Source organism: Carassius auratus, chromosome 36 (genome assembly GCF_003368295.1).
Source record: "Carassius auratus strain Wakin chromosome 36, ASM336829v1, whole genome shotgun sequence".
Taxonomy (NCBI): domain Eukaryota; kingdom Metazoa; phylum Chordata; class Actinopteri; order Cypriniformes; family Cyprinidae; genus Carassius; species Carassius auratus.
In genome coordinates, this window is record NC_039278.1 from 12,411,237 (window position 1) to 12,434,224 (window position 22,988).

General features: G+C 41.2%; 4 protein-coding genes across 4 annotated transcripts; all 4 read right to left on the reverse strand.

Annotated features, from left to right (window-relative positions):
• Nucleotides 1-3,757: 3,757 nt before the first annotated feature.
• Nucleotides 3,758-5,738, reverse strand: LOC113055274 (proline-rich protein 36-like). The gene is made up of 6 exons (XM_026221449.1): nucleotides 5,424-5,738; nucleotides 5,219-5,338; nucleotides 5,019-5,137; nucleotides 4,769-4,916; nucleotides 4,574-4,692; nucleotides 3,758-4,497 (listed from the first exon to the last, which is right to left on the reverse strand). The coding sequence occupies exons 1-6, from the start codon at nucleotides 5,659-5,661 to the stop codon at nucleotides 3,868-3,870; spliced, it is 1,374 nt and encodes a 457-aa protein (XP_026077234.1). The 5' UTR covers nucleotides 5,662-5,738; the 3' UTR covers nucleotides 3,758-3,867.
• Nucleotides 5,739-9,083: 3,345 nt separating this feature from the next.
• On the reverse strand, nucleotides 9,084-14,821 carry LOC113055640 (uncharacterized). Its single transcript, XM_026222052.1, has 4 exons — nucleotides 10,512-14,821; nucleotides 10,202-10,262; nucleotides 9,712-9,901; nucleotides 9,084-9,089 (listed from the first exon to the last, which is right to left on the reverse strand). Exons 1-4 carry the CDS (start codon nucleotides 14,152-14,154, stop codon nucleotides 9,084-9,086), a joined length of 3,900 nt encoding a protein of 1,299 aa, XP_026077837.1. The 5' UTR covers nucleotides 14,155-14,821.
• A 1,699-nt stretch (nucleotides 14,822-16,520) lies between these two features.
• Nucleotides 16,521-18,506, reverse strand: LOC113055275 (proline-rich protein 36-like). The gene is made up of 6 exons (XM_026221450.1): nucleotides 18,190-18,506; nucleotides 17,985-18,104; nucleotides 17,785-17,903; nucleotides 17,535-17,682; nucleotides 17,340-17,458; nucleotides 16,521-17,263 (listed from the first exon to the last, which is right to left on the reverse strand). Exons 1-6 carry the CDS (start codon nucleotides 18,425-18,427, stop codon nucleotides 16,634-16,636), a joined length of 1,374 nt encoding a protein of 457 aa, XP_026077235.1. The 5' UTR covers nucleotides 18,428-18,506; the 3' UTR covers nucleotides 16,521-16,633.
• Nucleotides 18,507-20,647: 2,141 nt separating this feature from the next.
• Nucleotides 20,648-22,607, reverse strand: LOC113055276 (proline-rich protein 36-like). The gene is made up of 6 exons (XM_026221451.1): nucleotides 22,292-22,607; nucleotides 22,084-22,203; nucleotides 21,904-22,022; nucleotides 21,658-21,805; nucleotides 21,467-21,582; nucleotides 20,648-21,388 (listed from the first exon to the last, which is right to left on the reverse strand). The coding sequence occupies exons 1-6, from the start codon at nucleotides 22,527-22,529 to the stop codon at nucleotides 20,747-20,749; spliced, it is 1,383 nt and encodes a 460-aa protein (XP_026077236.1). The 5' UTR covers nucleotides 22,530-22,607; the 3' UTR covers nucleotides 20,648-20,746.
• Nucleotides 22,608-22,988: the final 381 nt, after the last annotated feature.

The window sequence follows — 22,988 nt, forward strand, 5'->3', positions numbered from 1 at the left end:
AGTGTTGTGATTGTAACAGATACAAATACTGGCTGTTACATGAAAATTTAAATATGTAATTTCATAATTATAAAGTTTTTAAAATGTACATATGTAATTGTTGCATAAGACTATACATAAATATGTGTTGATTGATAAAAAAAAAAAAACTATTTAATGTGTTTTCATTTACAATAGCATGAACCACGAGTAGTCGAGTTACTCAAGCATTTTTTTCTTAAAAATATCTACTAGCAGAAATCAGTAGTCTTGCAACCCCATATACTGTACAACAATAATTTGTATTTAATTATTGTAAAGGGTACGTTTAAGGCTATCTGTATGGAGTGAGTTTTGGTTCTTTATTACATGCGAGAAAATAAAAGATCTGAGAGAAAAAAAAAGTTTGAGAGAAAAAGTTATCACACTGATAGCAAAAAAACATTTCATGAGAGAAAAAAGAATATTTGAGAGAAAAAGTTTTCATGCCAATAGCAAAAAATAATAATATTTGAGACTAAAAAAAGTTTTGAGAGAAAGTATTTTCTCATAGAACATAAAAAAATATACATTTGAAATTTTTTAATTATTTCTGAGAAAAAAAATCTCTCTCAAAATACTTTGAAAAAAACTCTCAAATATATATATTTTTTGCTATCAGTGTGAAAATATTTTCTCTAAAAAAAAAGTGTTTCTCTCGAAACGCTTTTCTTTGCTCTTGATGCAATTTCTTGCTCTCGTGTCAGGATTTTACTTTCACTGTGAGAATTGTGTCATGGGCGGGGCCACGTTCCTATTGACCAGTGGGGTGAGCATCGTCTTGTCTTGGGAGTCGAACTGAATCATTACACCATTGTTCGGTTCACCTGCATAGATTCCGCCTCTGCCTTATGACTAGTTAAGTTGAGCAGTGAGCACGGACACTCCAATGTTTGGGCAAGATGATGACACACAGCTGGCTGAGCAAGTTCAGTATCACTGAAGATTAAACATTAAAAAATAGCACTCATATTCATGAATGAATGTGCATTATATTATTTGCTTGCTAATCGCTAGTAAAGCTAACCAGCCATCATGCTAGGTAAACTTGCAAACTCACCTGGTTTATACTATGTTTAAATCAAATGCCAAATTAATGTTTTGATTTAGATAGTTTCACGCCTTATTTAGTGAGTAGTGAGCTAGTTTCTACCTTTGCACTTGCTAGCCTCAAAGCACCTGAAGAGTAACTGCTTGTTCATACAACCTCCCGTACAACTTTCAACTAACGTTAGTATGCATGGAAGGTGGCAACCCTACAACTAGCTAACGTTAGACAATGATTGATATACCGTTTGAAAGATTTAAAAGAAAAAATAATTACCATGACAGTACAGGCACAAACATATTTGTGGGTTGCTAATGTAAGAGTTAGTCCTAGACCTGCAATTTACCTTGTCAGCTCTAGACCTCGGCTAGATGGTAAAAAATATTTAGAATAAGCCCTGTGTAGCTGAGTTTGTGAGCTATACATGCAGTGTAGCTAAACATGTAGTGCAACAACCATACAAAGACTATTTTAAACAAAACTAGGTGGGACACTTTCAAACGGTATATCAATCACTGCTCACTACTCACTAAATAAGGCGTGAAACTATCTAAATCAAAACATTAATTTGGCATTTGATTTAAACATAGTATAAACCAGGTGAGTTTGCAAGTTTACCTAGCATGATGGCTGGTTAGCTTTACTAGCGATTAGCAAGCAAATAATATAATACACATTCATTCACGAATATGAATGCTATTTTTTAATGTTTAATCTTCAGTGATACTGAACTTGCTCAGCCAGCTGTGTGTCATCATCTTACCCAAACATTGGAGTGTCCGTGCTCACTGTTCAACTTACTTAACTAGTCATAAGGCAGAGGCGGCATCTATGCATGTGAACCGAACAATGGTGTAATGATTCAGTTCGACTCCCAAGACAAGACGATGCTCACCCGACTGGCCAATAGGAACGTGGCCCCGCCCATGACACAATTCTCACAGTGAAAGCAAAATCCTGACACGAGAGCAAGAAATTGCATCAAGAGCAAAGAAAAGCGTTTCGAGATAAACACTTTTTTTTTTAGAGAAAATATTTTCACACTGATAGCAAAAATATATATATTTGAGAGTTTTTTTCAAAGTATTTTGAGAGAGATTTTTTTTCTCAGAAATAATTAAAAAAATTTCAAATGTATATTTTTTTATGTTCTATGAGAAAATACTTTCTCTCAAAACTTTTTTTAGTCTCAAATATAATTATTTTTTGCTATTGGCATGAAAACTTTTTCTCTTAAATATTCTTTTTTCTCTCATGAAATGTTTTTTTGCTATCAGTGTGATAACTTTTTCTCTCAAACTTTTTTTTCTCTCTCAGATCTTTTATTTTCTCGCATGTAATAAAGAACCAAAACTCACTCCATATTATCTGGGTGTAGACGTAAATAAAACACAATCTAACAGGTATAAAATTCAATTAGAAACATCTAAACTTTTCAGGTCGCAGCAAGTGCACCGCTGCTCATGAACATCCTTTCCCGGAACAATACTGAAAGCTAAGCCAAGATGGAGAAACAGACGATCATAGTTGTACAAGGATAGCCATTTTGTAAATGAATCTATTAGCAAAGCTACTACAAGGGATGTTTAGTGCTGGAAATCCATTTATTCTTTGCTGAAACTTCTGCGTCATCATGAAGAGCGGGTCATGGTTGCCCAGCAACAGCAGACGCCACTGGAGCGTGAGCGCAGATTACAGAGTGCTTTGGAAATAAGGAGAGCAGCGCGCCTAGCGTTTTCCACACGTTTTCAGTCACGAAATCATGCAAATGTGTTTTTGTTTTGAAGGAGAATTTTTTTTTTTTTGCTGGACTCGGTCGAGACCAACTAGAAGACTTGGCGAGTCCAATGGCCGAGTCCGAGACAAGTCCGAGACGACAGAAAAATGTCTCGAGTCCGGACTCGAGTCCAAGACCGGACTCGAGTACTACAGCCCTATGGCTTACACATCACACACTAATAGGTTTCTAATATCCTGTAATAGGCTGCATTAATTAGGTAAACCGGAAAAACTTCCCATAACACCCAATGTACTTGCTACATCATTAGAAGAATGGGATCCACGCTAATATTAGTCTGTTTCTCTCTTATTTCTAGGTCACCATAACCACCAGATCCAGTCCGTTTCCAGATCAGAGGGTCACTGCAGTCAGCCGGATCCAGTATGTATCCAGACCTAGAAAAGACCTCTACTGCACTGAAAGACAGTGAAGACCAGGACAACTAGAGCCCCAGATACAGATCCCTGTAAAGACCTCATCTCAGAGGACCACAGGAATCAGAGGATTCTTCTGCATAAATCTGACTTTGGAATTGAACTGCTGGTTTCGTCAGGTCAGGAGAACTGGCCCCCCAACTGAGCCTGGTTTCTCTCTCCATTCTGTCACCGATGGAGTTTTGGCTCCTTGCCGCTGTCTCCTCTGGCTTGCTTAGTTGGGATCACTTAATTTACCGCAAGATCATGGACTTGATTGCAAATTAATGCAAAGACACCATTTACACAGAACAGATTACACCACTGAATTCAATGAACTGCCTTTAACTGTCATTTCGACATGGTTTTCCTAATGAATGTTGTTCGGTTGCTTTGATGCAATGCATTTTGTTTAAAGCACTATATAAATGAAGGAGAGATAAGAAACATTCCTGTGTAATCAAAAAAGAAAAAAAAAAAAAAAATCCACGAAAATGTTTTAATTCAAAGCTTTATTAGGCTTACACCAAGCAAGCTAATGAGGTCAGTTCATTCTGGTGTCAAGAGGAATGCCACTTCAAAATCCACTCATCTGCTCAGTCAAGTGGTTACCTAGGAGACCCATAGACGGAGGATAATGCAGGAGAAGACCGTACCTTACGGCCGCGGGGACCAAAGCCTGAAGCCTTAGGATATGGAGGCATGAGGGGGTTTTTCACAGCTGGAGACCCAGACTTGATGGGTAGTTGACCGTAGAACGGTGGGTACATTGGATAACCTGGATACTGGTGTTGAGGCTGGTATGGGGCAGTTGTGGTGGTTGCAGGAGTAGTCACTTCTACTGGGCTGTGGAAGCCAGTCATGTAAGGAGGCAGCTTTTGGTACCATGGATATTGTGGTGGTTGTGCTGCTGGGGGAGGAACTGGGTCACCTTTAGGGTGAAAGGGATCAAATATTGGCATGGGATACTTGGGAGGGTACATGGGTTGTTGGAAAGGATATTGAGGAGGAGCAGCTGTAGTTGGCACAGTGGGAGGCAGGGAAGCAGGTACACCAGGGTATGGAGGATACCGCCAGGGTCCTCCAGAAGGGAAATGGTCAAACATTTGTTGCAAGACAGTTGGGTCACGTAGCGGAGTGGTTGGGGCTACAGTTGGGGTTATGGTTGGCTGTGTCAGAGGACAGGAATGAATCACTTCCTGGTCACCGTACATCAAAGGGAGTCGCCTTTCATTATCCTGAGGAAGACAAGTAAACCGTAGAGTATCATAATAGAGCCACACATCGAACGACAAGTCACTCAGTTCTTCTTACAGTCGTTTCCCAACAACTTCCGGTGAATGGTGCAATGATAAACAGCAAACCAGCAGAGGTCTCCAATGTAAGAGAGCATTGGGCGTACTTCAGAAGCAGAGGCTGCCATGATCCATCAACTAAAAGCAGAGAACCAGAGTCAAGCTATAGGTCGGATCAACGATTAGAACGACTGCAAAGAATTAGAGGACTTGCCTTTAACTTTAACATCATCTGCCCTGACACAAGATTTGACGATCATGCCAAAGGAGAAGCAGGACACAGTAGGGAGGGGACGGCTCACAGGGCAAGACACTTGCACTGGAGCTCCCATTATAATGAGTGGCAGAATATATCTTGCACCCTGTTAGGAGATGGAAAAAGAACCTTCCAAACAAACTCACAAAAGGCATCTCATGGATGGAACCGAGACAGCACTTCTCACCTTCAGCACACACACACTAACCTGTTGTCTGACATGACAGCCCCTGTATGGAGCAACAAGAGAGACATCCCTCCGTGCCCGCTTCAGTGAGAAGCCACAGCTAGCTGGCATCTCAGACAAAGGCACTGGTGACTCCTCTCCTGATGGTTGAGAAATTTATGGTTTAGATTAATAAAAAAAAAAAAAAAAAAAAAGACCCCCCCCAAACAACCAACCCTCACCTCGGTCAATTAGAAAATGTGGCACTCTCGGTCCTGGAATACGTAAAATCATTGAGTCATTGCTACATTGCACAGAAGAATGCAGATGGTGCAGCTTAGAGCTAGCTGAGTGCAACCAAGCTTAAAGAGAAGAACGCAAGTTAAGTTAGAGTCCCTACTTTAAAAAGAAAGGGTCTCATTTAAAGTTTGAGATCTCAAAAGTCACCTTCATCGTTTGACTGGTGCCCTTCATACTCTGCTAACCTCAGTGGGGATATTTTTACACCATTATAAGATACTGAACCTTGACCGCCAATTACAAGTTTGCCAAAGTGGACCGGGTTTTCAGGGACTGCTCCATATGCAGCACCAGCTTCAAAAAGAGACTCAGGATCAGCCCTTAAAGAAGAACAAAGTGATACCACAGCCATCGTAAAAAGTAAAATCCCCTTTGCCCAAGGCATGGTACGTTTTCAAGCAAACCCCAAGAAATTCACAGTTATTGGAAAACCCTTTACTCTACAGCTTATTAAGTTTGCTGAGAATGCTGTGCTATTTGTACTCACGTTTGAATCACTGAGGGACCAATCAAATCTGTTCATCAATCAGCTTGTTGTTTTCACCTGTGGCTCATTATGCTGAGGGTTAAAACAGGCACTGGGTCCCAATGTTCATACACAATTATTTGAGAATTTAATCTATGAGATGGAGTTCTCTAGATGAACTGAGGAGGGCAGCAATACACCTTTGAAGTGTCTAAGCTGCCACAACTCACACAAGAAGAAAAAGAAGAAGAAATGGTCACACACTGTAAATATTTTTAAAGCTTTTAAATTATTATTTTGTAAAAATGTCCATAGAAATTTTATATTCAGTCAATTTCTGTCTACAAATGGTTGCCTGAATTGTTATTTTTTAGTTGGCTCCACCTTTACAAAATTTACTCAAATTTAACCATCCATGTGTTTCATATGTTACCTCAACTAAGATTTATTATTAGGGCATCATAAGAAATTGCTCTGGATCTGATTATTATATTTTATATTGTGTTTAAGAAAAGTATTGTCTGGTGTCTATCAATCACTAAATCACACACATTACAACACATAATAGCCTTTATTTAATAACATTTATAACATTTATAATATTTGTCATACAGACTAAACATGCAGGCTTAAAGGGATAGTTCATTCAAAAATGGAAATTTGCTGTTAAGTGACTCAACCTCAAGCCATCCACCTTTGCAGGTGTTTTGAGTTGATTAGCTGATTTGCATGTCACCATATTATAATTTGTTGGGATAGTGAATTGGTGGGATTTTGTTAAATGTGAGCCAAAATCATCACAATTAAAAGAACCAAAGGCTTAAACTATTTCAGTCTGTGTGCATTTATTTTATTTAACAAAAGTATAGAAAAGTGTAATGAAAAACTACTAAATAGGAGCAGTCATTTGGTAATGTGCAAGTCCCTGGGCCATGCTTCAGTGGGAAGAAAGGAATTGGATCCATTTCACAGTCTTGAATATGAAGCACTGGTGAACGGTGAACTCCTGAGCACCAAGAAGGTCCTTGGTCTGAAAACACACAAACAGAGGAAGGTGAAGGTACTGAAGTTGTTGCAGAAGATGGGGGCCACTAAGCTTGTCGTCATCGTTGCTATTTCAAACTCCCCAAATCTACTTTTTGTTCCTTGTTTCTCCTTAGAACAACTTATCTTAGCTTTTAGATTTTAGCCCTTACAGTAGACCACAACTGTTAAGAACAGTGTAACTTAGCGCACAGTATGGCAACAACCCTTACTTCTATCAATAGCAAACTTTGTCTTCATATGACAAAACCTACAGTACAAATACACAGACAACTTCCCCTGCCCAGTGAACATCAATGGTGAGATCAATTCAGAACACTAACAAAAACCTTTTATTGGGATTCAGGAATTGTTTGGCAGCTCAATGTCTTAGTATAGAACATAAAATAAATGAATTAAGTTAAATACCAAATAAGCTTTATGAATTACAGTAGATCAAGTAGATGATATTACAAGAGAAGTATAAAAATAAATATCAGATAGGTAACAAAAGAGTATACTGATTGCATACATTAAAGTGGACAAATTTCATTTACAGTAGTATATACAGGTGCATCTCAAATTAGAATGCTGTGGAAGAGTTAATTCAGCAATGAAACTCAAATTGTGAAATTTGTGTATTAATAAAACACCCTTTATTACACCCGAGTCTTCCTTGTGTAACGGGGGTATTAAGCCCGTTGTGTAGGGGAAATGGATTATGGCTGCCCTGGAAGTTTGGACAACGAAAGGATCTTGGTCCCCGTTCCCCAACCTTTTAGTCTCGTTACACACTAATGTGGGTATGTGGTTTCTTATTCTATTGTGTTAGAACACTACTGATTGACAAGGGTAGGCTTCAGTTATAGTAGTGATACACGGTGGCTTCCTGAAGTGAAATTGCATATATGACAGTGCAGTGTTATATGCTCCTCCCTCCCCAGATCTAATAAAGTAAGTGAGACTTCCCCACTCCCTGACAGCTCCCGAGAGAAGAGTACACGTTCCAAGTTTAGAAATTAAACTATTTATTCTAGATTTCTTCTTCCTATGATTTTTATTTTTTTTTGTCTGATTAAGAAAGCAATTAAACGAAAATATAAAGAATTTACAGTATTTGTGCCGTTGTTACAAATTGACATAATCACCTTCAACATATCAGTTGAAAGAAAAACTTTCACTTGTCAACTTTCACTTGTGATTTAACAAATACCTAATGAAACTTCAAAATGAAATCACATACAATTTTCAATTGGTAGACCCACAAATTCTCACCCTTCTCAAATGATCACTTTTAAACAATCACATTTGAAGAAAACAATACACAATTAAATCTTACTTTAGAATGAGCACTTATAAGAAATGTCCTTTGAAAGGTTTACTCACAGTATCTTCTGTTCTGTAGTGCACTTGAATTATCACAGTTCACTGTTTATCAGTTCAGTCACTGAATAAAATGGAAAAAAATGAGAAAAATACCAGTTCGTAGAACGATGAATTAGAGTGCGTTGTCTGGACGTAGGGTGCGTTGAAATAAACTGAACATCACAGTTTAATAAAAAAAAAATCACTCAGTCTTGTAAAAAAAATAATAAATGAAAAAAAAAAATATCCCACAGATAAACTGCCTCAAAAGGGTTCAAACTGCGATGAATCAACTGGAGATGTCCTTTGGATGGCAGGGTAACAACTCAATCTTCAAACTCTGATCGGAGGAAAAGTTAATTGCATTTCACAGCGGTCTCGGTCTCACGTGCGCTAACACGTGTGGGAAGCTTAATTACACGTGAACAGTCTCGTTGACATGTTAGATCTCGCCGATGCGTTTCAATCAAAACACGAGTGCAAAATGCAGCAAAAACACATAAAAGATATAAAAAAAAAAATACAAGCAAACAGGGTTTTCACTCTAAGCTTACTCACAATCTCAGTGGCCTTCACGTTACGTAACTGCGTCACTCTAACAGCCAACACACATCACGAGAAAAAAAAATCGATTTACTTCTATGAGCCGCGGGTCACTTTCCACACCTTCACTTAGTGCAGTTGTATTTTACTCGACGTAAGCCTCGATAATCTTCCGTTGAATCAACTTTATCGAACGAGCTTCTCGATCACAACGCTGCACTCACTTCTGTGTGCGACACACCCATACATCACGCTCTTCTTCGTCTACACCTGCTGCAATTACAGCATGCGCAAAAAGCGGACCACTCGCCAAAATAAAAGTATCCCAAAAATAAACTTCTTTCAAAATAATATATCCGTTACATTCCCCCCTGCTAGACCCTGCCACTCCATTGACATCTCCGGCAGATTCATCTCTGAAACACAAAACAACATGTTAAGAAACATGGCATTATAGATTAATAACTTATTATTACCCAAAGTTTCAGAAGACTCTGAACTCTTATTTCACAACATAGTCACTTCTGTACTTCACAGGTAAGATACCCTTGTTTTGCCTCTGAGAACGCCTAGGCTCAGAAATACTTTCCCTTTCAGTTTCGGAAACATCAGCATCATCTGAGTCACCTTGTACCCTCAACTCTGATTCTGCTATTACATTATGATTCTCGTAGTTGTCACACTGTCGTATTTCCTCTGACTCCCCTTGACCCACCCTTGTGTGTGCATGGTAAGTGGGGTGTTGCGGAGTTTCAGGATAGCAGACAAAGTCCGATATGTCTGTGACTGTCTCTGTTTTATCTCTCACACGGTGTCGGCATGTACGCGGTGTTGTAGGTGATGGGAACGAACAGTGCCGAAGCTGATCTCGGTGTACTACTTTTGTAGGACCCCCCTTTTCTGGTTTGATGGTAAACACAGGTATGTCTGAGTGGTTTGCTTTATCACTAAATAAGGTGTGTCTTCCCATTTGTCCTGAATTTTATTTCTACCCCTGTGTTTGTGATTGCACAGTAGCACCCGATCTCCAGGCCTCACAAGAGCTCCAAATGTCTTGCGATCATAAATCCTCTTTCTCTTTCTGGAAGCCTCTTGAGATGCTGCGTTTGCAACTTCCACAGCCGTCTTCAGTCTTGCATGATGAGCTTTCACCCAGTCATCTAGGTTATCCACCTCATCCTCTTTTAGATCCTTTTCTCCAAGGACATCCATTGGTAAACGTGCATCCCTTCCGAACATTAAATAGAACGGAGAATAACCAGTAGATGAATGGACATTACTGTTGTAGGCCATTACCAGCTCTGGCAGATGAGTCTTCCAATCTCTCTTCTTCTCTGGAGGCAAAGTTCTTAACAAGTCGTGCATGGTACGATTAAATCTCTCACACTGAGAGTTTCCCTGTGGATGGTATGGGCTCGTACGACTTTTACCTATACCATAGATCTTGCAAAGCTCTTTGATCACATTGGCCTCGAAACATCTGCCCTGGTCAGAATGCAAACGAGCCGGACAGCCATAATAAACAAACCAGTGCTTGATCAGGGCCTTTGCAGTTGTATTTGCAGTCTGATTCCTGGTAGCAACAGCGACTGTGAATCTGGTAAACATATCAGTGAGAACGAGCACATTTTCATACCCTCCAGAAGATTGTTCAAGCTGTGTATAATCCATGGCTAGGATCTCTAATGGAGCTGAAACATTACTGCATGTCATAGGAGCTCGAAGCCTGGGGAAAACATCTTTGGCCAGTGTACATCTCTTGCACTGCCTTATCCAGCATGGAACATCTGCAGACATGGTAGGCCAGTAATAACTGCGTCTCATTCGAGTTAATGTACTTCTTTCACCGAAATGACCTCCGTGTTCATGTTGTCCCTCATACACTTCATGCTGTAGAGGCTCAGGAACGACCATCTGCCAGATCTCTTCCCCATCCCTAGGATCCAGGATGCGTCTGAACAGCACTCCCTGACGCAACTTAAGACGGTCAAACTCCTTGGCAAGCTTTTTCATTTTAGACTCCATACAATTGAGATTCATTCTACTTGGTCTCTTGTTCTCGGATACTGCTTTATAAATGGGGCCGATCAAAGGATCGTTCTTCTGCTGCTTTCCTATCTCGCTCCAGCTATACCCATTTATTTCTCCTCTTATTGATGCTTGAACCGCAGCTTTACCTTCAAGTTCCTCTCGGTCAATTCTCCTGCCTGGCCACAAGCATGCTCTCACCTCGTCAGCTCCTAGTCTGATGAAATCCTTTCCATCATCGTCCTCCTCTGGTTCCTCCCTTGAGGGGATCCTTGACAAGGCGTCTGCATTTGTGTTGTGTCGGCCAGGTTTATAACATACCTCAAAGTCATACTCTGCCAGCTGTGCTACCCAGCGCTGCTCAACTGCACCAAGATTAGCGGAGTAAAGGTACCGTAGTGGGTTATGGTCAGTAATCACCGTGAATTTTGAATACATGAGGTATTCTCTAAATTTTTCTGTGATCGCCCACTTTAATGCAAGCAGCTCCAACTTGAATGCACTATAGTTTTTATCATTCTTCTCTGAACCTCTTAGTCCTCTGCTTGCATATGCCACCACACGCTCAATCCCCTCCTGCTTCTGGCTAAGGACTGCTCCCAGTCCGTGATGACTTCCATCCGTGGTAAGTGTAAAGGGCTCACTGAAGTCAGGGTATGCCAGAATTTGTGGAGACATTAAACACCCTTTCAAATCATCCAATGCGGTCTGGCAGTCTTGAGTCCAAGTGAATGTTACTGGCGTCTTGCTTCTCTTTCCTCCACTTACCAGCGCATGTAGTGGTTTGGCCATTTGAGCAAACCTTGGGACGAATCTTCGGTAATAGCTCATAAAACCGAGCACTTGCCTGACTTCTCTCACATTTCTGGGAACTGGCCAGGTGTCCAAAGCTTTAACTTTCTCGTTATCTACTTTTATGCCTTCTGAGCAAATCTGGTGCCCTAAAAACTTTACTTCAGGCCTTAGAAAGAAGCACTTGCTTGGCTTTAACTTCAGACCATGTTTTCTTAGCCGGTTAAAGACAAGTTCTAACCTCTCACAGTGACTTTCAAAATCTCTGGAGAAGATAATGACATCATCCAGATAGACCAGAAGAACATCAAAGGCCAAGTCACCTAGCACCACACCCATCAGACGCTGAAAGGTGGCCGGAGCGTTGCACAACCCGAACGGCATCCTGGTCCACTCAAACAGCCCAAATGGGGTGGTGACGGCTGTCTTCTCCCTATCTTTCTCACTCACAGCCACCTGGAAATACCCAGCAGTCAAATCCAGTGTAGAGAACAGTTTAGCGTTGCCCAATGCATCCAAGGACTCGTCCACCCGTGGAAGCGGATAAGCATCCTTATACGTCACTTGGTTCAGCTTTCGATAATCGCAGCAAAAACGCACACTGCCATCTTTCTTCATTACGATAACTGCCGGTGATGCCCAGGGGCTACTGCTTTCTTTGAGGATTCCCTGAGACACCAGGTTTTGGACATGCCTCTTGACTTCTTGAAATATCTGTGGTGGTACTCTACGATGACGCTGTTTTATCGGTGGTGCTTCGCCAGTAGGGATATCATGCACCACAGCTGTGGTGTAACCATAATCTCGGTCATCTCTGGAGAAGACATCTCTGTTTTTTGATAACAACTCAACGAGCCTTTCACATTGTGTTGGTGTGAGACCCTCATAATTTACTTCAACCGGAACTGGCGGCTGCAGAAGTAAGTTATTATCAGCATGAACATTATCTTCCTTTAATCCTTTGACATGAAGTACACAGTCATCTTCCTCCAGTTCAAGAACATCCTTTGTGACCACCTCTTTTGGCTTAAAAATAGAAGCCACTCTAGATCGGGGTGCAATTCTAACAGTCTTTCCACTCAAGTTCAGCATACGCACAGGAACCTTTCCACAGTTTGTTTTAGCAAGAACATGAGCCACTAAGAGTCCTTTTGGCAAACTAGTGCCATCTGCAGGTTCTACCAGCACATTACATTTCACCCTAGGTGACACTCCACAGAGGCCCTCAAGTACCTTCTCACAGCGGGGAGGAATAGTGACAGCTTGTCTTCCAGCAATCTTAACATACCCAATCCTTCCGCCAGGCCCTAGATGTCCTGCTTCCTTCTCAACTCTTGCAAGTACCCTCTGGACTTGAGCTTCATCTCGCTGACTATACTTGTCTACCTTTTCCATCCCCTCTGCTGAGATGAACAAAGACTGCACTTCATTGAGTATATTCATACCGATGATCCCAGACACTCCTTTCATTTCCTTGACATCAGGACTTGTGTCAGTCAAAACGAATATGCACTTCCTAGGAAACACTTTTCCCATACATTCGACATCAGCCTGTAAGCAACCTAAGACAGGAATGTCTAGTCCATTGGCCGCTGTCAGTTTAACCCAACATGCAGAGGACAACTTTAGCTTTTGCTCCCCAAAATGCTGTCTGAAGTGGGATTCGGAGATGGTGGACACCTCTGACCCTGTATCTAAGAGGCACTTGGTCCTGACACCGGCTATCTTCACATCAACTGCAAGACAATCCCCAAAAGCACTATCCTTCAGTTTATCAGCAGCCTCATCCACCAGCCATTCTGCTGTGTGACATCTAATCAATGAGGGCCCTGGGCTTTTCTGTACTGCACCTCCTGAGTCTTTCTCTGTAACTTCAGCAGACTCCACTATACACTGTGGTGGGGCTGGTCCCCTCCCAGACTTGCCTCCTTGTGGACAATAGCGGCTGGTGTGTCCAGGTTCACCACATGAATAACAAATATAACGTCCTTCACTGTCTTTTAACGGTTGTTTCTTTGGATGGTTCTGCTGTGGTCTATCCCTTTCTTTTGCATGAACGATTTGATATAATTCCTCTTGACGAGCAGCTATTTTCTGAATTGCTTCATGCAACTTCTCTAAAGACAGAGTGGAGGGAGCATCCTGTGCTGCAGCAGCATTTACTACCCCTCTAGCACGGATACTGGGCCTGAGATTACTAGAAGACTGTGCTTCTTCCTCCTCTGACCAGGTAATTGCCGCTTGCATCAACTCCACAAAACTCAAATCTGGCTCAGCCTTAATTCTGCGTTTCATCTCTCGGCGCAAGAAGTCATCTTTTAGGCCTAGCACCAGTTGCTCTTTCAAAACCTTTTCAGCATCTGCTACTCTAGCTGGCTCTCGGCGCTGAACACAATTAAGTCTTTCCCGAAGGTCATATGCATAGGAACGTATTGTTTCTCCTGTATTCTGAGCACGATCATAGAAGTCCTTCAGCCTTGTACCAATGGGCACTTTATCTCCATAGGTGTCAAGGAGAACAGTGAAGATGTTGTCAACAGACTCCTCTTTTCCATCCATCATGAACTTCACTGTGGCTCTGGCCTCATCTTTTAGGTGCTGTTTCACCAGCTCAACCCGATCCTCAGTGGGCACCCTCATGACTTGAAATGCAGACTTCATTGATGCCACCCATTCTTCAATACTCAGGTCACCTGGTTTTGAAACGCAACCAGTGAAATCAGGGAGCTTCCGGTCCCTAGGGATATAAATGGCAGCTGGGGTCGCTTGGGCAGAGGCCTGGCTCTCAATTACGACCTTTGCTAAGGATAGGGCTTCTCTCTGCTCTGTCCTGGCTTGGTCAAGTGCCCCGCCTGCTCAGCAAACCTCCTCTGCATCTCTGCCATCTCTCTCTTTAGTTCCTCCAGCTCAGACATTTTCTTACTTGACAAAAATTTGTGGGCCTGGAGACGTGTGACTATCTAAATGTGCCTAATTCGATCCTGTTCGTGACGCCACTTTTGTAACGGGGGTATTAAGCCCGTTGTGTAGGGGAAATGGATTATGGCTGCCCTGGAAGTTTGGACAACGAAAGGATCTTGGTCCCCGTTCCCCAACCTTTTAGTCTCATTACACACTAATGTGGGTATGTGGTTTCTTACTCTATTGTGTTAGAACACTACTGATTGACAAGGGTAGGCTTCAGTTATAGTAGTGATACACGGTGGCTTCCTGAAGTGAAATTGCATATATGACAGTGCAGTGTTATATGCTCCTCCCTCCCCAGATCTAATAAAGTAAGTGAGACTTCCCCACTCCCTGACAGCTCCCGAGAGAAGAGTACACGTTCCAAGTTTAGATATTAAACTATTTATTCTAGATTTCTTCTTCCTATGATTTTTATTTTTTTTTGTCTGATTAAGAAAGCAATTAAACGAAAATATAAAGAATTTACAGTATTTGTGCCGTTGTTACAAATTGACATAATCACCTTCAACATATCAGTTGAAAGAAAAACTTTCACTTGTCAACTTTCACTTGTGATTTAACAAATACCTAATGAAACTTCAAAATGAAATCACATACAATTTTCAATTGGTAGACCCACAAATTCTCACCCTTCTCAAATGATCACTTTTAAACAATCACATTTGAAGAAAACAATACACAATTAAATCTTACTTTAGAATGAGCACTTATAAGAAATGTCCTTTGAAAGGTTTACTCACAGTATCTTCTGTTCTGTAGTGCACTTGAATTATCACAGTTCACTGTTTATCAGTTCATTCACTGAATAAAATGGAAAAAAATGAGAAAAATACCAGTTCGTAGAACGATGAATTAGAGTGCATTGTCTGGACGTAGGGTGCGTTGAAATAAACTGAACATCACAGTTTAATAAAAAAAAATCACTCAGTCTTGTAAAAAAAATAATAAATGAAAAAAAAAAAATATCCCACAGATAAACTGCCTCAAAAGGGTTCAAACTGCGATGAATCAACTGGAGATGTCCTTTGGATGGCAGGGTAACAACTCAATCTTCAAACTCTGATCAGAGGAAAAGTTAATTGCATTTCACAGCGGTCTCACGTGCGCTAACACGTGTGGGAAGCTTAATTACACGTGAACAGTCTCGTTGACATGTTAGATCTCGCCGATGCGTTTCAATCAAAACACGAGTGCAAAATGCAGCAAAAACACATAAAAGATATAAAAAAAAATACAAGCAAACAGGGTTTTCACTCTAAGCTTACTCACAATCTCAGTGGCCTTCACGTTACGTAACTGCGTCACTCTAACAGCCAACACACATCACGAGGGGATAAAAAATCTATTTACTTCTATGAGCCGCGGGTCACTTTCCACACCTTCACTTAGTGCAGTTGTATTTTACTCGACGTAAGCCTCGATAATCTTCCGTTGAATCAACTTTATCGAACGAGCTTCTCGATCACAACGCTGCACTCACTTCCGTGTGCGACACACCCACATCACGCTCTTCTTCGTCTACACCTGCTGCAATTACAGCATGCGCAAAAAGCGGACCACTCGCCAAAATAAAAGTATCCCAAAAATAAACTTCTTTCAAAATAATATATCCGTTACACTTGTGTTGATAATTCAGTAAGAGGGTCTACAAGTTAACAAGATCTCTAAAATCCTTCAGATTGGTCAGACTACATATAATATTTAGTTAAGCCCAAAGCAATTACACAAGTGTTTCGTCAAACCTCAAAATGGGAGCGGATCCTTTGAGCATAGTTGAGGATTTTAAGTGACTTAATGACCAATAATGTTCTGATAAACTACCAAGTTCTCCTTTGATTTCTCTGAATCAGTCGGTCATCAGATGAGCCATGAAATAAGCACACTACTACAAAACTCTTCTTTGCATTGCTCAGGGCACACATTAGTTCGGTTACAGCAGTTAACTGGAACTATATTCACAAACAAAATTAGATCATTAAGGATTTCTCCGCAGCAGAACTGAATGGGAGACCGACACGGTCAAAGAGACATTCCTGTGCAATCAAGAAACTCCACGAAAATGTTTTAATTCAAAGCTTTATTAGGCTTACACAAAGCAAGCTAATGAGGTCAGTTCATTCTGGTGTCAAGAGGAATGCCACTTCAAAATCGACTCATCTGCTCAGTCAAGTGGTTACCTAGGAGACCCATAGACGGAGGATAATGCAGGAGAAGACCGTACCTTACGGCCGCGGGGACCAAAGCCTGAAGCTTTAGGATACTGAGGCATGAGAGGGTTTTTCACAGTTGGAGACCCAGACTTGATGGGTAGTTGACCGTAGAACGGTGGGTACATTGGATAACCTGGATACTGGTGTTGAGGCTGGTATGGGGCAGTTGTGGTCATTGGAGGGGTGGTCACTTCTACTGGGCTGTGGAAGCCAGTCATGTAAGGAGGCAGCTTTTGGTACCAGGGATATTGTGGTGGTTGTGCTGCTGGGGGAGGAACTGGGTCACCTTTAGGGTGAAAGGGATCAAATATTGGCATGGGATACTTGGGAGGGTACATGGGTTGTTGGAAAGGATATTGAGGAGGAGCAGCTGTAGTTGGCACAGTGGGAGGCAGGGAAGCAGGTACACCAGGGTATGGAGGATACCGCCAGGGTCCTCCAGAAGGGAAATGGTCAAACATTTGTTGCAAGACAGTTGGGTCACGTAGCGGAGTGGTTGGGGCTACAGTTGGGGTTATGGTTGGCTGTGTCAGAGGACAGGAATGAATCACTTCCTGGTCACCGTACATCAAAGGGAGTCGCCTTTCATTATCCTGAGGAAGACAAGTAAACCGTAGAGTATCATAATAGAGCCACACATCGAACGACAAGTCACTCAGTTCTTCTTACAGTCGTTTCCCAACAACTTCCGGTGAATGGTGCAATGATAAACAGCAAACCAGCAGAGGTCTCCAATGTAAGAGAGCATTGGGCGTACTTCAGAAGCAGAGGCTGCCATGATCCATCAACTAAAAGCAGAGAACCAGAGTCAAGCTATAGGTCGGATCAACGATTAGAACGACTGCAAAGAATTAGAGGACTTGCCTTTAACTTTAACATCATCTGCCCTGACACAAGATTTGACGATCATGCCAAAGGAGAAGCAGGACACAGTAGGGAGGGGACGGCTCACAGGGCAAGACACTTGCACTGGAGCTCCCATTATAATGAGTGGCAGAATATATCTTGCACCCTGTTAGGAGATGGAAAAAGAACCTTCCAAACAAACTCACAAAAGGCATCTCATGGATGGAACCGAGACAGCACTTCTCACCTTCAGCACACACACACTAACCTGTTGTCTGACATGACAGCCCCTGTATGGAGCAACAAGAGAGACATCCCTGCGTGCACGCTTCAGTGAGAAGCCACAGCTAGCTGGCATCTCAGACAAAGGCACTGGTGACTCCTCTCCTGATGGTTGAGAAATTTATGGTTTAGATTAATAAAAAAAAAAATTAAAAAAAAGACCCCCCCCAAACAACCAACCCTCACCTCGGTCAATTAGAAAATGTGGCACTCTCGGTCCTGGAATACGTAGAATCATTGAGTCATTGCTACATTGCACAGAAGAATGCAGATGGTGCAGCTTAGAGCTAGCTGAGTGCAACCAAGCTTAAAGAGAAGAACGCAAGTTAAGTTAGAGTCCCTACTTTAAAAAGAAAGGGTCTCATTTAAAGTTTGAGATCTCAAAAGTCACCTTCATCGTTTGACTGGTGCCCTTCATACTCTGCTAACCTCAGTGGGGATATTTTTACACCATTATAAGATACTGAACCTTGACTGCCAATTACAAGTTTGCCAAAGTGGACCGGGTTTTCAGGGACTGCTCCATATGCAGCACCAGCTTCAAAAAGAGACTCAGGATCAGCCCTTAAAGAAGAACAAAGTGATACCACAGCCATCGTAAAAAGTAAAATCCCCTTTGCCCAAGGCATGGTACGTTTTCAAGCAAACCCCAAGAAATTCACAGTTATTGGAAAACCCTTTACTCTACAGCTTATTAAGTTTGCTGAGAATGCTGTGCTATTTGTACTCACGTTTGAATCACTGAGGGACCAATCAAATCTGTTCATCAATCAGCTTGTTGTTTTCACCTGTGGCTCATTATGCTGAGGGTTAAAACAGGCACTGGGTCCCAATGTTCATACACAATTATTTGAGAATTTAATCTATGAGATGGAGTTCTCTAGATGAACTGAGGAGGGCAGCAATACACCTTTGAAGTGTCTAAGCTGCCACAACTCACACAAGAAGAAAAAGAAGAAGAAATGGTCACACACTGTAAATATTTTTAAAGCTTTTAAATTATTATTTTGTAAAAATGTCCATAGAAATTTTATATTCAGTCAATTTCTGTCTACAAATGGTTGCCTGAATTGTTATTTTTTAGTTGGCTCCACCTTTACAAAATTTACTCAAATTTAACCATCCATGTGTTTCATATGTTACCTCAACTAAGATTTATTATTAGGGCATCATAAGAAATTGCTCTGGATCTGATTATTATATTTTATATTGTGTTTAAGAAAAGTATTATCTGGTGTCTATCAATCACTAAATCACACACATTACAACACATAATAGCCTTTATTTAATAACATTTATAACATTTATAATATTTGTCATACAGACTAAACATGCAGGCTTAAAGGGATAGTTCATTCAAAAATGGAAATTTGCTGTTAAGTGACTCAACCTCAAGCCATCCACCTTTGCAGGTGTTTTGAGTTGATTAGCTGATTTGCATGTCACCATATTATAATTTGTTGGGATAGTGAATTGGTGGGATTTTGTTAAATGTGAGCCAAAATCATCACAATTAAAAGAACCAAAGGCTTAAACTATTTCAGTCTGTGTGCATTTATTTTATTTAACAAAAGTATAGAAAAGTGTAATGAAAAACTACTAAATAGGAGCAGTCATTTGGTAATGTGCAAGTCCCTGGGCCATGCTTCAGTGGGAAGAAAGGAATTGGATCCATTTCACAGTCTTGAATATGAAGCACTGGTGAACGGTGAACTCCTGAGCACCAAGAAGGTCCTTGGTCTGAAAACACGCAAACAGAGGAAGGTGAAGGTACTGAAGTTGTTGCAGAAGATGGGGGCCACTAAGCTTCTCGTCATCGTTGCTATTTCAAACTCCCCAAATCTACTTTTTGTTCCTTGTTTCTCCTTAGAACAACTTATCTTAGCTCTTAGATTTTAGCCCTTACAGTAGACCACAACTGTTAAGAACAGTGTAACTTAGCGCACAGTATGGCAACAACCCTTACTTCTATCAATAGCAAACTTTGTCTTCATATGACAAAACCTACAGTACAAATACACAGACAACTTCCCCTGCCCAGTGAACATCAATGGTGAAATCAATTCAGAACACTAACAAAAACCTTTTATTGGGATTCAGGAATTGTTTGGCAGCTCAATGTCTTAGTATAGAACATAAAATAAATGAATTAAGTTAAATACCAAATAAGCTTTATGAATTACAGTAGATCAAGTAGATGATATTACAAGAGAAGTATAAAAATAAATATCAGATAGGTAACAAAAGAGTATACTGATTGCATACATTAAAGTGGACAAATTTCATTTACAGTAGTATATACAGGTGCATCTCAAATTAGAATGCTGTGGAAGAGTTAATTCAGCAATGAAAATCAAATTGTGAAATTTGTGTATTAATAAAACACCCTTTATTACACCCGAGTCTTCCTTGTGTTGATAATTCAGTAAGAGGGTCTACAAGTTAACAAGATCTCTAAAATCCTTCAGATTGGTCAGACTACATATAATATTTAGTTAAGCCCAAAGCAATTACACAAGTGTTTCGTAAAACCTCAAAATGGGAGCGGATCCTTTGAGCATAGTTGAGGATTTTAAGTGACTTAATGACCAATAATGTTCTGATAAACTACCAAGTTCTCCTTTGATTTCTCTGAATCAGTCGGTCATCAGATGAGCCATGAAATAAGCACACTACTACAAAACTCTTCTTTGCATTGCTCAGGGCACACATTAGTTCGGTTACAGCAGTTAACTGGAACTATATTCACAAACAAAATTAGATCATTAAGGATTTCTCCGCAGCAGAACTGAATGGGAGACCGACACGGTCAAAGAGACATTCCTGTGCAATCAAGAAACTCCACAATATTTTAATTCAAACCTTTATTAGGCTTACACAAAGCAAGCTAATGAGGTCAGTTCATTCTGGTGTCAAGAGGAATGCCACTTCAGAATACACTCATCTGCTCAGTCTACGGGTCTCATAGGTAACCACTTGACTGAGGATAATGCAGGAGAAGACCGTACCTTACGGCTGCGGGGACCAAAGCCTGAAGCTTTAGGATACTGAGGCATGAGAGGGTTTTTCACAGTTGGAGACCCAGACTTGATGGGTAGTTGACCGTAGAACGGTGGGTACATTGGATAACCTGGATACTGGTGTTGAGGCTGGTATGGGGCAGTTGTGGTCATTGGAGGGGTGGTCACTTCTACTGGGCTGTGGAAGCCAGTCATGTAAGGAGGCAGCTTTTGGTACCAGGGATATTGTGGTGGTTGTGCTGCTGGGGGAGGAACTGGGTCACCTTTAGGGTGAAAGGGATCAAATATTGGCATGGGATACTTGGGAGGGTACATGGGTTGCTGGAAAGGATATTGAGGAGGAGCAGCCGTAGGTGGCACAGTGGGAGGCAGGGTAGCAGGTACACCAGGGTATGGAGGATACTGCCAGGGTCCTCCAAGAGGGAAATGGCCAAACATCTGTTGCATGTCAGTTGGGTCACGGAGCGGTGTGGTTGGGGCTACAGTTGGAGTTATGGTGGGCTGTGTCAGAGGACAGGCAAGAGTCACTTCCCGGTCACCGTACATCAAAGGAAGTCTCCTTTCATTATCCTGAAGACAAGTTAACCAGTAAACTGTAAGAAAAATAAATTCCACACATTCTTTGAACGTCAAGTCGATCATTCTTACGGTTATTTCCCAACAGCTTCCTGTGAATGGTGCAGTGACAACTAGACCAGCAGTAGTGTCCAACATGAATGAGCATTGGGTGTATTTCAGAAGAAGAGGCTGCCATGATCCATCAACTGAAAGCAGAAAACCAGGGTCAAGCTAAAAAAAGGCATCAACTCAGATTAAATGCAAAGAGTTAGGGGACTTGCCTTTAACTTTAACATTTTCTGCCCGGACACAAAATTTGACGATCATGCCAGAGGAGAAGCAGGACACAGTAGGGAGAGGAGGATTCACAGGGCAAGACACTTGCACTGGATTGCCCATTATAATGAGCGGCAGAATATATCTTGCACCCTGTTAGATTGAGAAATTAAGTCTTCAAAAGAAACAAGCTTACAAAGTTATGTCACATGGAACAGAGACTGAGCACTTTTCACTTTTATCACACTAACCTGTTGTCTGACATGACAGCCCCTGTATGGAGCAACAAGAGAGACATCCCTGCGTGCACGCTTCAGTGAGAAGCCACAGCTAGCTGGCATCTCAGACAAAGGCACTGGTGACTTCTCTCCTGATGGATGAGAAATTAAGTTAATGGGTGAAGAAAAAAAAAAAAAAAATATTCCCCTCACCTCGGTCAACCAGGAAGTGTGGCATTCGCGGTCCTGGAATGTGCAAGATCATTGAATCATTGCTACATTGCACAGAAGAACCCAGACGGTGCAATTTAGTGCTAGTAGGGTGAAACCACGCTTAAAAGGGAAAACAACTTAAGTTAAACAGTCCCCACTTCCAAAGAATAATAAGAGATCTCATTTTAAGTTCAGTATCTCAAGTTACTTTCTTCATTTGACTGGTGCCCTTCTGGTGCCGCTGGCCTCAATGCAGATGTTTTCACATTATTATAAGATACTGAACCTTGACCACCAATTAAAAGTCTGCCAAAACGGACAGGGTTTTCAGAGACTGCTCCATAAACAGTACTAGCTTCCAAAAAGGCCACAGGATCAGCCCTTAAACAACAACTTAGTGACATCACAGCCACTGTGTAAAGTAAAACACCCTTTGCCCACGCCATGGTAAATTCTCAAGCAACTGCCAAGAAATTCACAGTTATTACAAAACCCTTAACTCTACAGCTTGGTTAACTTACTAAGACATACTGTGCTATTTGTACTAACTTTTGAATCATTTGTGATTATTGGATGACCAATCAAATCTGTTAATCAATCAGCTTGTTGTTTTCAGCTGTCCTTCATTATGCTGAGGGTAAAGACAGGCCCTGCATCCCAATGTTCATACTACCCATCCTAAATAGTGTGTGAGATTAGAATATGTGGCTGTGTTCAAAATGGCATACTTGCTTATCGCCCAGTACACAGTGTGCCTACAATTTTTTTTAAAGAATTGTGTGTGAAACAGTATACAATAAGCAACAAATGTTTCAGAGTAGTGTGCTAAAGTGTTGTCACATGACCAGTGTTGGGAAGTTTACTTTTAAAATGTTACAGGTTACAGATTAAAAGTTTCTCTATTT

What these genes read in the sequence shown, in the direction of transcription:
- LOC113055274 (XM_026221449.1), bottom strand. Translation starts at nt 5,661, where the DNA reads ATGCCTTGGGCAAAGGGGATTTTACTTTTTACGATGGCTGTGGTATCA. An exon ending in GCACCAGTCAAACGATGAAG is followed by an intron (nt 5,339 to 5,423) that starts GTGACTTTTGAG and finishes CTTCTCTTTAAG; the next exon opens with CTTGGTTGCACTCAGCTAGC. An exon ending in GCTGTCATGTCAGACAACAG is followed by an intron (nt 4,917 to 5,018) that starts GTTAGTGTGTGT and finishes ATCTCCTAACAG; the next exon opens with GGTGCAAGATATATTCTGCC.
- LOC113055640 (XM_026222052.1), bottom strand. Translation starts at nt 14,154, where the DNA reads ATGAAGTCTGCATTTCAAGTCATGAGGGTGCCCACTGAGGATCGGGTT. An exon ending in AGGTCATTTCGGTGAAAGAA is followed by an intron (nt 10,263 to 10,511) that starts GTACATTAACTC and finishes CCAGATTCACAG; the next exon opens with TCGCTGTTGCTACCAGGAAT. An exon ending in AAGGCCCTGATCAAGCACTG is followed by an intron (nt 9,902 to 10,201) that starts GTTTGTTTATTA and finishes AATGTTCGGAAG; the next exon opens with GGATGCACGTTTACCAATGG.
- LOC113055275 (XM_026221450.1), bottom strand. Translation starts at nt 18,427, where the DNA reads ATGCCTTGGGCAAAGGGGATTTTACTTTTTACGATGGCTGTGGTATCA. An exon ending in AGATGATGTTAAAGTTAAAG is followed by an intron (nt 17,459 to 17,534) that starts GCAAGTCCTCTA and finishes CTCTGCTTTTAG; the next exon opens with TTGATGGATCATGGCAGCCT. An exon ending in GAAGTTGTTGGGAAACGACT is followed by an intron (nt 17,264 to 17,339) that starts GTAAGAAGAACT and finishes TGTCTTCCTCAG; the next exon opens with GATAATGAAAGGCGACTCCC.
- LOC113055276 (XM_026221451.1), bottom strand. Translation starts at nt 22,529, where the DNA reads ATGGCGTGGGCAAAGGGTGTTTTACTTTACACAGTGGCTGTGATGTCA. An exon ending in GCACCAGTCAAATGAAGAAA is followed by an intron (nt 22,204 to 22,291) that starts GTAACTTGAGAT and finishes TTCCCTTTTAAG; the next exon opens with CGTGGTTTCACCCTACTAGC. An exon ending in GCTGTCATGTCAGACAACAG is followed by an intron (nt 21,806 to 21,903) that starts GTTAGTGTGATA and finishes TCAATCTAACAG; the next exon opens with GGTGCAAGATATATTCTGCC.